Source organism: Thalassophryne amazonica, chromosome 5 (genome assembly GCF_902500255.1).
Source record: "Thalassophryne amazonica chromosome 5, fThaAma1.1, whole genome shotgun sequence".
Lineage (NCBI taxonomy): Eukaryota > Metazoa > Chordata > Actinopteri > Batrachoidiformes > Batrachoididae > Thalassophryne > Thalassophryne amazonica.
This window is the reverse complement of record NC_047107.1, coordinates 5,199,124-5,213,136: the sequence shown is the minus strand read 5'-3', so window position 1 is coordinate 5,213,136 and position 14,013 is coordinate 5,199,124. Positions and strand designations below refer to the sequence as shown.

At 42.9% G+C, this 14,013-nt stretch overlaps 1 protein-coding gene across 3 annotated transcripts in view; it reads right to left on the bottom strand.

Annotated features, from left to right (window-relative positions):
- The window catches only part of rnf10 (ring finger protein 10), a 70,419-nt gene extending 56,713 nt beyond the window's left edge, over positions 1–13,706 (bottom strand). For all 3 annotated transcript variants that reach the window (XR_004560603.1, XR_004560604.1, XM_034169672.1), the window contains exon 1: positions 13,142–13,706. Coding sequence is in view for 1 of the 3 variants with exons in the window: in XM_034169672.1 (XP_034025563.1) it covers positions 13,142–13,298 (157 nt within the window). In the remaining 2 variants the exon portion in view is untranslated. The remainder of the gene's footprint in view (positions 1–13,141) is intronic.
- Positions 13,707–14,013: the final 307 nt, after the last annotated feature.

Sequence of the window (14,013 nt, the reverse complement as noted above, 5' to 3'; positions counted from 1 at the left end):
TCCCTCTAAAGATTTTCTATTGAGTTCAGGTCTGGAGACTGGCCAGGCCACTCCAGGACTTTGAAATGCTTCTTACAGAGCCCCTCCTTAGTTGCCCTGGCTGTGTGTTTGGGGTCATTGTCATGCTGGAAGACCCAGCCATGACCCATCTTCAGTGCTCTTACTGAGGGAAGGAGGTTGTTTGCCAAAATCTCGCAATACATAACCCCATCCATCCTCCCTTCAATACGGTGCAGACATCTGTCCCCTTTGCAGAAGAGCACCCCCAGAGTATGATGTTTCCACCCCCATGCTTCACAGTTGTTGGTTTTCTTGTGGTTGTTCTCATCCTCTAAACACAGTAAGTGAAGTTGATTCCAAAAAGCTCTATTCTGGTCTCATCTGACCACATGACCTTTTCACATGCCTCCTCTGGATCATCCAGATGGTCACTGGTGAACTTCAAATGGGCCAGGACATGTGCTGGCTTGAGCAGGGGGCCCTTGCTGCCCTGCAGGATTTTAAACCATGACAGCATCATGTGTTACTAATGTAATCTTTGTGACTGTGGTCCCAGCTCTCTTCAGGTCATTGACCAGGTCCTCCTGTGTAGTTCTGAGCTTTCTCAGAATCATCCTTACCCCACAAAGTGAGATCTTGTATGGAATCCCAGACCAAGGGGGATTGACAGTCATCTTGTGTTTCTTCCACTTTCTAATAAATAATCATAACAGTTATTGTCTTCTACCAAGCTGCTTGCCTGTTGTCCTGTAGTCCATCCCAGCCTTGTGCAGGTCTACAGTTTTGTCCCTGGTGTCCTTAGACAGCTCTATGGTCTTGGCTATGGTGGACAGGTTGGAGTGTGATTGACTGAGTGTGTGAACAGGTGTCTTTTATACAGGTAACAAGTTCAAATAGGTGCAATTAATACAGGTAAAGAGTGCAGAATAAGAGGGCTTCTTAAAGAAAAATTAACAGGTCTGTGTGAGCCAGAATTCTTGCTGGTTGGTAGGTGTTCAAATACTTATTTGCAGCAGTAACATACAAATAAATTACTTTAAAAAAAATCATACATTGTGATTTATGGATTTTTTTTTTGGTTATGTCTGCCACAGTGAACATGCACCTAAGATGAAAATTTCAGACCCCTCCATGAGATCTAAGTGGGAGAACTTGCAAAATCGCAGGGTGTTCAAATACTTATTTTCCTCACTGTGCACACACATATACATACACACACACATATACATACGAGGGCTGTCAAACTATAGGACCTTTTTATTTTTTCAAAAACTATATGGATTTCATTCATATGTTTTTACGTCAGACATGCTTGAACCCTCGTGCGCATGCGTGAGTTTTTCCACACCTGTCGGTGACGTCATTCGCCTGTGAGCACTCCTTGTGGGAGGAGTCGTCCAGCCCCTCGTCGGAATTCCTTTGTGTGAGAAGTTGCTGAGAGACTGGCGCTTTGTTTGATCAAAATTTTTTCTAAACCTGCGAGACACATCGAAGTGGACACGGTTCGAAAAATTAAGCTGGTTTTCCGTGAAAATTTTAACGGCTGATGAGAGATTTTGAGGTGATACTGTCGCTTTAAGGACTTCCCATGGAGCGAGACGTCGCGCAGCAGTCCCAGGCGCCGTCGTCAGCCTCTTTCAAGCTGAAAACCTCCACATTTCAGGCTCTATTGATCCAGGACATCGTGAGAGAACAGAGAAGTTTCAGAAGAAGTCGGTTTCAGCATTTTATCCAGATATTCCACTGTTAAAGGAGAGTTTTTTAATGAAAGACGTGCGGACGGATTGCAGCGTCGGCTCGCAGCAGCCGGCGCGACGCTCCGCCACAGGAAAAACACCTCTGTTGGAAGCCTTAAGGACAAGTTGGAACATGTCCAGCTGTTAAACAATTTCTCATATACTCACTCCACTGAAAGCCATCAAAAGCCGCCTGGAATTTACAAATGGTTATCAACACGGAGGTGTTTTTCCTGTGCCGCTGCACCACGCCGGCTGCGTCCCGACGCATAGACCCGTCCGCACATCTTCATTAAAAAAAAAAAATCTCCTTTAACAGTGGAATATCCGGATAAAATGCTGAAACCGACTTCTTCTGAAACTTCTTTGTTCTCTCACGACGTCCTGGATCAATAGAGCCTGAAATGTGGAGGTTTTCAGCTTGAAACAAGCTGACGACGGCGCCTGACAGCGCTGCGCGACGTCTCGCACCGTGGGAAGTCCTTAAAGCGACAGTATCACCTCAAAATCTCTCAGCCGTTAAAATTTTCACTGAAAACCAGCTTAATTTTTCGAACCGTGTCCACTTCGATGTGTCTCACAGGTTTAGAAAAAATTTTGATCAAACAAAGCACCAGTCTCTCAGCAACTTCTCAGACAAAGGAATTCCGACGAGTGGCTGGACGACTCCTCCCACAAGGAGTGCTCACAGGCGAATGACGTCACCGACAGGCGTGGAAAAACTCATGCATGCGCACGAGGGTTCAAGTATGTCTGACGTAAAAACATATGAATGAAATCCATATAGTTTTTGAAAAAATAAAAAGGACCTATACTTTATTGACAGCCCTCGCATACACACACACGCATATACATATATATTAGGGGTGTCGGAAAAAAAAAAAAATCGATTCACATCTGAATCGCGATTCTTATTTATTACGATTCTGAATCGATCCAAAATATCCAAGAATCGATTTTTGGAAAGCATTTTATTAAACATTTCCTTGCTTACTCGCTGCATGTACTGTTTGTCAGGCAACGGCTTCCGTACTACCGCGTCTCCGCGAGGGGCGGGGGGGTCCGGCGTGCTTCAAACATTTGTGAGCTGAAGCATAGCATGGCGGATGAAGAGCTAATTCAGCCAGCACCGTTTTTGCTGAAGGCAAGTGTTCGGGCGCATTTTGGATTTTATTATTTGCTGCGTAAGAAGGAGCTTGACATGACTTATGCAGTGTGCAAAATCTGCAAAATGAAAGTTAAGTACTTCGGAAACACTTCAACTCCGCAAGCCCACATGCTACGTCATCACCCGGAGCTAAAGGAGTGGAGCAGCGGTCTCTGCCGACTGCTGACCAACGCTTCGCTAAACTGCCAGTCAACTCCGAATGAGCAAAGCTTCACATCCCATATATATATATATATCCTGCTCAGCCCCCTGTGCTACTGTCAGAACAGGCGAAAGGGCTAAGCAGGAGAGGAACCAAGGCCTTGCTGAGCAACAAACGAGGAGGAAGGAGTGACAGCGGCAGCCTCAGCACGCATCATGGGCAACAAATGCAGCCGAGATTGTCATTCGCATATTGGACTGAAAAGTCATTTGTCACAGTCACGTCCCCAACACACAGTGCATCAGCACTGGATCCCCCCCAAGGCTGCGTTCTTTCTCCTCCCTGTACACCAACAGCTGCACCTCCAGTCACCAGTCTGTGAAGCTCACGGATGATACGACCCTCATTGGACTCATCTCTGATGATAATGAGTTTCCTACAGAGGGGCAATCAACCACCTGGAGCAGACAGAACAGATCAGAGTCCTTCTGCTAAAGGGAGCTCACCATCAACAAGGACCTCAAGTGGGAGCTGATGTCAGCTCTCTCACCAACAGCACAACAGAGGAAGTACTTTCTACTGCAGCTGAGGAAGTTCAACCTACCAAAAACAATGATGGTGAACGTCTACACTGCCATCATTGAGTCCGCCTTTTGCTCTTCCATCACCGTCTTGTATGCTGCTGCCACTAAGGACAGACGCAGGACAGAAGCAGATTGCAGCGCATCATCCACGCAGCAGAGCAGGCAACTGACTGCAATCTGCCATCCCTACAGGACCTGAATGCTTCCAGGGTCCCGAGGTGAGGAAGAAAGATTGTGGCAGATCCATCCCACAGCTGAATACCAAAAGCTTGAGGTCCCCTGGTGGGTCCAGGGTAATGCGCCCCCCCCGGAAATTTGAAAAAAAAAGATGAAATTTGCTGCGCCCCCCCCGGAAATTTGAAAAAAAAGATGAAATTTGCTGCATTCTGAGAGTACTTTGGTCAGTTTTTCTTAGTTAAAAACACAGTGGTATTTCACTCTTATACTGGAACACAATATGGCTCAAGTCTTGATTTAATTAAAATTTATTTACTATCTTGTATCTCTGCAATACATTTCCACAAATCTAAATTAATGGACTTTAATTCTGTGTTCATTGTTGTCATCCCACATTTATCACATTCTAAGTGTGTTTTATAAAACAAATCAATAATTACACCCTTTCTGCTTTTAGCAAATAATACACTTAAAGACATGACACCTATTGCCAAAGTCTTTTGCCTCTTATAAGTCATTTAAAACTGATGCAATAGTTAAAAATGATATTAAAAAGACCACCACCAGACTGAATTCTAAATAAAGTGCTGTCAAATGCCATCACCAGAACACAGCACTTTCAAATGCCAACAGTTGTAATATAAATATTGAAAACCATTTTCAATGAACCTGTACAGTATTTACCACAGTGATTTGATTTTACCTCAAAATATAATCGTGTAATTTTTGAATGGTTTATCTATTAAAGAGTAAAAAATGAAGAGGCCTGAAAGAAGTTTCTGTAGGAAATATTTTAGCTATAAGGCCAAGTTAGAGGGTGAAGTGTTGGCTTTTTACATTCTTGAAAGTCACTGGACTCAGACAGGATTTACTGCTGCTATAATGGACTGATACAGAAGTAGGGATGGGTATCGAGAACCGATTCCTTTCGGGTATCGTTAAGAAATGACTCGATCCACCAACGTCAATAAGCTTTGTCCTTAACGATTCTGTTATCGGTCCTTCAGAGTGGCTGTTGTTTTGGGGGGTGTTTGTTAGGAAAATAATTTCTCTACATTGATTACAGACCCTCCAGCGGGTCCGTAACCAACTTTCCTGCAGCGCGGCTTTGCTTTGAACCAATCGAAGCAGTGGTTCGCAGATTGAAGCAATGCTTCATTTATTCTTTCTTTCGCTTAATTTTCCCCACTAAAACCCTAAAGAGCATACATCTGTGAGTATTATTTACCTTTTTTACGTTAAATCGACCTGTTATGGTCTTCTGAAACAGTTGATGTATTTTATAACTTAAAAACGGGAGCAATGCTAACGCCTTAGCATGTCTATGGCATTTTCAATGTTAAAAGTTAGCATTAAGCAGTTGCAGCTGTCATTACGTTCGCGTGAATTTGTTTTCAAATTGCAATATTTCTTAAATTTATTTGTTTATATATTAATAATCTAATGATTATTATATACAATTTTAGAGAAAGACAAAGAACCTGAATAGAAAAAGAAAATATAAAAGCAACTAACAATGAACATACATAAATAAATACATACAAAATAAATAAGCGTTTCCTGTGAACACCTAGTGACTCACACCTCCATTTCATCCCTGTCTTATTTAAGTTTAATGACAGTTTGTTTCGGTCAAACCATATTTTCAATTTGTTAATTTCTTCAGTGATTTCCTCCAGAAATATCTGCCGAGCTAGAAAACTGCTGCATCCTAGTAAGAGCAAAATACTACTGGAATGAATTTGAATAACGAAAGTTGTTTTTTCCCCCTCACCTAAATGGATGCTGCACTCACTCCAGTTTATCATCTGGGATAGTCCCAGATTGCATTTCAGAGCTTCTAAAATTGAAACATTTTCGTGCACGTGGTGTTGGGGGGTAATTTTGGTTTTCAGCTTTTTTTGTTTTTCACCACTTTCATCCCTGAATATGTCAATCATGAGTCACTTTTGTGTGGATTAATGTTACTAACTGGGACTCCTGTCTTGTTGCGAAAGAAACGTGAATCGTCCTCCGTTCTGTTCACACAGCTCCAAACGTTGGGCAGCTCTCTGACGAGTCAAGTTAGAATGATAGAATCCAGTCTGAATTAATAACTTCAATGCGAAACACCGTTTTGTTTATTTTTATTTATGTCCAGAGATCAAGGATACAGTGACCAATTTCATATTTATTTACTTTAAGACTCAATGAAATACATAGAAAACCTGTAAAGCCTACTTTTAGTACAAAATCCATGAGGTATCAATAAGGGAATCGATAAGGAATCGGCTCGATAAGTAGAATTGATAATGGCATCGATAAAATCTTAGCAATACCCATCCCTATGCAGAAGGTGGCAGTAATGCAACATTAAGGGTGCCGGCTGCCATTAAACACCATGGAAGAATGCGTTTGACTCACTGCACAGGATCAGGTTTTGAGAGGAGTGCATTTCGTGTCAAGATAAATCCAGTGTGTGTGTGTATATATACATACATACACACACACACACTCTTTTTGAGAATGTGATGGGCAAATTCGTTTTGATGAAGAGAAGTTCTCTGCATTATTAGCTGTGATCCTGTTTCCGTTTTTACAATGAGCACGAATTCATTAGGGGTGTCAGGGAAAAAAAAAAAAAAAAAAAAAAAATTCACGTCCGAATCGCGATTCTTAATCATCCCAAATGTCGATTTTTTTTTAAACAATCTTGCTTACTCGCTGCGTGTACTGTTTTAGGCAACGGCTTCCGTACTTCAGCGTCCCCGCGTGGGGGTGGTGGGGGGGGTGGTCCGGCGTGCTTCAAACACTCGTGCGCTGCAGAGTTCAGTGGCTGTAGCTTAGCATGGTGGACGAAGAGCTAAGTCAGCCAGCACCATCTTTGCTGAAGACAAATGTTTGGGCGCATTTTGGATTTTATTATTTGCTGCGTAAGAAGGAGCTTGACATGACTTATGTAGTGTGCAGAATCTGCAAAATGAAAGTCAAGTACTTCGGAAACACTTCAAATCTGCAAGCCCACATGCTACGCTATCACCCGGAGCTAAAAGAGGGGAGCAGCGGTCTCTGCCGTCTACTGACCAGCGCTTCGCTAAACTGCCAGCCAACTCCAAACGAGCAAAGCAGATAAGTAAATTTACATCTAGAATCACTTGATTAACCTTGTAAAGCTGCATTTTCTTAAACAAACATTTTTTAAGTAATATAACTATTTCTCAGAGCTCTTTGAATCGAATCGTCACCCCAAAAATCGGAATCAAATTGAATCATGAGTTCCTGTACGATTCACATCCCTAGAATTCATGCTTACTACACTTAAAAGATTTGGTTTTGGTGAGTTTTTCTATAGACGTGTGCAAAATCTGTACGCAGAAAGCAATAGCAGTATCACACTTCCTTTTGGTACATCTCCTAGGTTTAACCTCCAATGAGGGGTTCGATGGGGATGCCCACTATCTGTATGTTTTTTTTATTAGCAGCTGAGCTTTTAAATATTAATATAAGAAACAGCCCCATACAGGGCATTAGCATTGCAGGTTGAATTACTTCCATTAGCCAGTTAGCTGATGATACGGCTTTGTTTTTAAAAGATATGCAACAAGTGTCTCTGCCAATTAATACTGTTGAAAGTTTTACTAAAGCCCCTTTCACACTGGCGTATTCATAGAGCCAGTGTGAAAGGGGCACTGTGAATATGAATATTGTGGCATATCTACGCTGAGTTGAGCATCTCTATGCTCAGGAAAAGTTCAGTGCAGGCTTCGCCTCCTTCAGTCATGATGCAGAGCTAGCCAACGTTAGCTGCCTGTTTGTAAACAGAGACAGGTGCGCGCCAGGGGGAAGGGCAGCAGCGGCTGCCTCTGCTCTGCCTGTCAAGAATTCTCATAACCTACTCATACAGACAGTTGCCCAGTTCCAGATCACCTTTTTTTAAAAGTCCTGCTATACAGAGCCATAATGCAACTGAATGTCCTTTATTGGGTATTGTTGTATTGGGTATTTGGATGTTATCAAGCTGAAGAAGTCAGGATGGGGTAGCCCTTCTACTTAAAGTGTGAAGCCACATTATGTGTGGTGCAAATATTTGCTGGAAATGGATCACTTTGCCCGGTTCTGGATCACGCCACTCTGTGTGACTTTGGGGGTATTCCTGTCATCTGGCTGAAGCCCTTCTAATGCAGAATGATACACACTGTACCCAAGAATGTGTTTTGAACACAAAATGATATAAATTATACTTGTTAAATGAGAACTTAGTTTCGAAAGGCATTGTTGTATGTTTTTATGAGCAAAAAATGAAGTGTTTACTCAAACTGAGTGACATTCTTAAACATTCTTGGATTTTGACATCTCCCCCTAAGCTTTTAACTCACTGAAGTGGGTCAGGATAGCACAAAATGTCCCAACTTGCTATCATTTCACACCTTATATTGTTAGAAGTGGAGAGCAAAGTAGGGTTTTAAATGTGTGGAGGTGAGATTTCTCTCGAATTAAAAAGTAAAAGCATCCACATTCATCCCCATTAGTGATGCTGAGATGACCCCCAAAGTACACATGGCTCACAAGTACTGACACGAGGCTGCTGCTTCAGTGATCCACAACCAGCAAATTTTCGCATCAGAGATAAATGTGTGCAGCAATTAAACAGCAAGACATAACACACTGACATTTTCTACCCAAGTAAGTAAGTATTTTCCCACTCTAGAACCACTGACACTTAATGGCTAACTCACCTTTGCTACTTAATAGAGATCTTTACTTTCACACTTGCAGGAATGAGTGAGTCAGAAAATGCGCGCACACCGCCAAGATCGGATGTTTTGATTCCTCTGCTGATCACAAAGATGGCTGGATCCGGTCGAGCTTGTGGTCGTTTGTAGACAAAACAGTCTTTCCATTAGTACCAAGTATTATCTTATTCGTGCTAATTATTAGAAACGGCAGCGCAAAAACTACAGCAATGATCCGTAACTGGGCAAGTGACTCTGCCGTAGGGATGGTATGACGGAAAATTGTAGTGGTTTTGATATGTGGGTTTTTCATACCGCGGTATACCGTGAAACCGGTTATTGGCCCATGTCTAGTGTGCTCAGAACAGGGAATTGAATCTCAGCTCAGAAATCCAGAAGGCAGTGGCTACAGGTACGGACCCGTATCTACAGAGACCATTCTAAAGATACGGAGGGTGTCTTACCGACCAATTAGAATGCGCAAATATGTCAGTACCCGTACCACATGTGGTTAAAGGTCTGGTGTCACGCGCAATTCTTTCCGCCTCACTTAGAAAACAGCGCTTTGAACTTGAGGTGGATGGACCATGAAAGATGCAAAACACCTTCGCAATTTACGTCGATATTTTGATTAATTTCTTAATTTACATTTGATAATTTCTTAAATTACAGCAGCTTTATTAAACAAATGTACTCGAATGATTATCGGCACGACGGCGAGCTTACAGGCTAACCTCCGCTAACACTAGAAGACAAGCCAGTAAGCCAGTTATGGCTTCTGAAACAAGGGAGAAAAAAGAAACAGCACAGTTCAGCTGAAGCATTAGTGGATGTAAAATATTCTCTGTCTGTTAAGAGCTTCACCGCTTGTTCCACGTGTGTATTTCCCACCGGTGTCACGTACGTCCACTCAGTGAACCTCAGTCCGTACCTATAGCAGTCCCGCAGCAGATACGGATGTACGTACCCGTAGTCACTTCAAATCCAGAAACACAACTCTCTCTCACCCACCCATATATATATTAGGGGTGTCAGAAAAAAAAAAAAACAATCAATTCACGTCCGAATCGCGATTCTTATTACGATTCAGAATCGATCCAAAATGTCCAAGAATCGATTTTTTAAAAGCATTTTTTAAACATAATCTTACTCACTCACTGCGTGTACTGTTTGTCAGGCAACGGCTTCCGTATTACAGCGTCCCCGTGAGGGTGGGGGGGGGTCCCGGCGTGCTTCAAACACTCATGAGCTGCAGAGTTCAGTGGCTGTAGCTTAGCATGGCGGATGAAGAGCTAATTCAGCCAGCACCGTCTTTGCTGAAGGCAAACATTTGGGCGCATTTTAGATTTTATTATTTGCTGCGTAAGAAGGAGCTTGACATGACTTACGCAGTGTGCAGAATCTGCAAAATGAAAGTCAAGTACTTCGGAAACACTTCAACTCTGCAAGCCCACATGCTACGCTATGACCCGGAGCTAAAAGGAGCGGAGCAGCGTTATCTGTCGACTACTGACCAGCACTTCGCATACCTGCCAGCCAACTCCGAACGAGCAAAGCAGATAAGTTTACATCTAGAATCACTTGATTAACCTTGTAAAGCTGCATTCTTAAACGTAAACATTTTTTAAGTAATATAACTATTTCTCAGAGCTGTTTGAATCAAAAATCGATTCTGAATCGAATCGTCACCCCAAGAATCAGAATCGAATCGTGAGTTGTTGTACGATTCACATCCCTAATATATATATATATATATATATATATATATATATATATATATATATATATATATATATATATATATATATATATATATATATATATATATATATATATATATATATATATACATATACACACACACACACATAATTACGAGATTCTGATGTCGTAATTATGAGCTCTTTTCTCGTAATCATGAGATCAGCGGTCAATTTTTTTCATCCAGTGAATGCAATACGCTTCCGTAACAATACAGTCCAATGTACTGGGAAACATTTATTATGCTTACTTTTGATGAGAAATGCTCTTTACCGCACGCAGTAGTGAGCGATATTGCGTTGAATACGCGTCCGCCGTTAAGCACATACATTTGTTTGTCCCAATGCCTTCCCATCAGCCCCCGCGCCCGAGACGCTTAAGTGACTTATTAACACGGCTTCGTACCAGTGTTGCCAGATGTATGATAATTATTGTATTTGTACGATAATTATCACCCATACTGGCCTCTCTTCATTGGCTTCCTGTTAATTCTATTATAGAATTTAAAATTCTTCTTACTTATAAGGTTTTGAATAATCAGGTCCCATCTTATCTTAGGGACCTCTTAGTACCATATCACCCCAATAGAGCGTTTCGCTCTCAGACTGCAGGCTTACTTGTAGTTCCTAAGGTTTTTAAGAATAGAATGGGAGGCAGAGCTTCAGCTTTCAGGCTCCTCTCCTGTGGAACCAGCTCCCAATTCGGATCAGGGAGAAGGACACCCTCTCTACTTTTAAGATTAGGCTTAAAACTTTCCTTTTTGCTAAAGCTTATAGTAAGGGCTGGCTCAGGTGACCCTGAACCATCCCTTAGTTATGCTGCTATAGACTTAGACTGCTGGGGGGTTCCCATGATGCACTGAGTGTTTCTTTCTCTGTATGCACGACTCTGCATTTAATCATTAGTGATTGATCTCTGCTCCCCTCCACAGCATGTCTTTTTCCTGGTTCTCTCCCTCAGCCCAAACCAGTCCCAGCAGAAGACTGCCCCTGCCTGAGCCTGGTTCTGCTGGAGGTTTCTTCCTGTTACAAGGGAGTTTTTCCTTCCCACTGTCGCCAAGTGCTTGCTCACAGCGGGTCATTTTGACCGTTGGGGTTTTTCCATAATTATTGTATGGCTTTTGCCTTACAATATAAAGCGCCTTGGGGCAACTGTTTGTTGTGATTTGGCGCTATATAAATAAAATTGATTTGATTTTGTTATGCCCTCTGTACGATCAATAATGGGAAAAAAATCCAAAATGTACGATAATTTCAGTTGGTTGCCCAAACACGCATCTCTCTGACACCCAAGAATGATTTCGCAGGCGTTGCACTCAAGCAGCATCAAAGACACACCACACACAGGGCTGCTGCTAGCTTTGGCCGGCCCGGAACAATACAAAGTAATGAGTTCCCAATAAGCGAAGTGCGCACTGCATCTGCGCATGCGTGGGTCAAACGGGGGCAAAAATCACCGCTACCACACTCACACTGCTCCCATTGAATTTCGTATACAGTAGTATTAGCGGACTGTAAAAGTTAAGGCTTTTACAAGGATTGTTTCAAAGGCTTTAAGCCTTAAGCGACACATACAATAATGACAGGGGCGCATTGTGCTGTTTTCAAATGCTCGAACGGAATTTATAGGCTTGAAAGTTGGCTGAAAACACACGATTGCAAAGGTCTGCGGAGTCCAAACAAAGACGGAAAGAAGAAGAAATGTGGTCGTAAACCTCCGTTCATTCTACACAATTTCGCCACAGAAAAGAAAGATCCAAACGGACGTAAAAGATGGACTAAAACTGTAAGTTTCTTGCACACATTTATTCTGTCAACATCCTGAAACTGTGCCTCCGTTTTCGTGCATCGGCTTATGAATGTAATGTCACGCCATGAATGACGTGGCGCATAATACTGTAAAATTGACATGTTCTATAAACAAACTGCATGCATGTACGTCAACTTATCAAAACAAACGTGACACCAAAGAGGTTTTTATGGACTCACCGACATTGTCGTCATTATGAAACCGGTGAAGTAGCGATTTCTCATCCCCGCTTAGCAAATATTCTGCAATATCCACAGATTCAGTCTCTGGACTTCGTCTAACCATCCATCAGTTGCCTTCAAGGGGTCAGAAATTTGTTTGTCTCCAACTATCAACAAGTACTGGTCATTTTCGACAGCAGCGCACTCTTCCTCCGTCGGCACTAACGGTACTTTCTGTACAGATGCAGCACACGCAAGCACAACCAGCTCTTCTTTTCATTTCTGTCCACTGCTGTACGTAGTCCTGGTTTTAACAGGCAATCCGCGGAGCTCACAAAAACGCTTTAAATCGTCAACTTTCCAGTGGTTGAAATGATCAAAACCACAGCACTCCTCGCTGCTTTCCGCCGCCATAGCTTGTGGGTTGGTAGCTGAAAAATTTAGCCTACCCATAATGCACCGCGCAGTGCATTATGGGTAGAGATGCGCACTTCGCTTATTCTCGGCCCTGCCCCTCCCTCCCTCCCTGGGCTCTGCCCCTCCCTCCCTGGGCCCCAGACAACTGAGTTGTTGACTGTTTTGGCTGCACATGCGCACATACTTAGCTTAGCCCACCCCCGTCACCATCACTACACACACACACAACTTTTGAGCCTAGCAGCTAAGCAAGAAGAAACTGTCAACACGACGTAAAAAGAAAAGTTCCTAAATGACGCTAAAACGCTAAAATAGCTACATTGTATGCGTTTTGTTTGTGTACGATACTTTTTCCCAAAATACGATAATTTTGAGGTTTTGGTACGATAGATGCATATTTCCTATCTGGCAACACTGCTTCGTACATACAGCAGGGCTGTCAGGCCCCATGGAACGACACAAGCGGCTGCTTACCTGCTTTGGGTTTAGATTCTCCGGGCGCCGGGCCTGTGGAGCTGGACCGGGGCGGAGGCTTGGTGCTGGTACTGGGGTTTTTCTCCATGGCGAGTTCCGGGCAGTGAGCGGTGCTGAGGCCGAGCTCCGGGCAGAGAGCCGCCGAGCTCTCTAGCATCAAACACAAAAACAGCAGCAGAAAACGGACTGCAAACAGCGCGGCTCAGGCGGCCAAGGCCCTGATTCATTTCTCTCAAGAGCGGACTCCCCATCACGGCGACATCTCGAAAACTAAATAAAAAAAAAATATCAGAGACACGATTTCTGCGTCTCAGATTATGGAGGCTGTTGAAAGAAAGAAAAAAAAAAAACGGCGGCGCGGGGCAAACACCCCAAAAACTGACTTCGACCTCGATAACAAACAAAAAAAAACCCACAAACACTATGATTCAAACAAGATGTCAAGTGTTTTCACTGAAACATCAAACGAAATAACGCAAATATTTAAAACAAAAAATCAAACGACACGAACAACGAACTTGCACAAATGGCGACGGGTCGCCAGCCAGCAACCTGAAGACCCGGATGTTTCTTCTCGCAGAGGCCGTGCAAAGCATTTTGGGAATTCTTCTTCTTCTTCTGTTTCCGGCAGACTAGATGCCTCCAGGCGTGTTGCTGCCTTTCACAGGTTGCCTGTCAGGATTACGCTGATTTACTCAAATCCTTAGATAGAGATTTGTGCAAAGCGATACAACAGCGACCACAACTTCATCTCTGTGTCTATCTGGGCCAAGAAGAGTCTTCAGAGAGGTTTTTTCAATGCCTAACTCAGTGATTCTTTTATAGAGGTGCCCTCTCTCCACTTTATAGGTGACACACTCCATCAAGACACA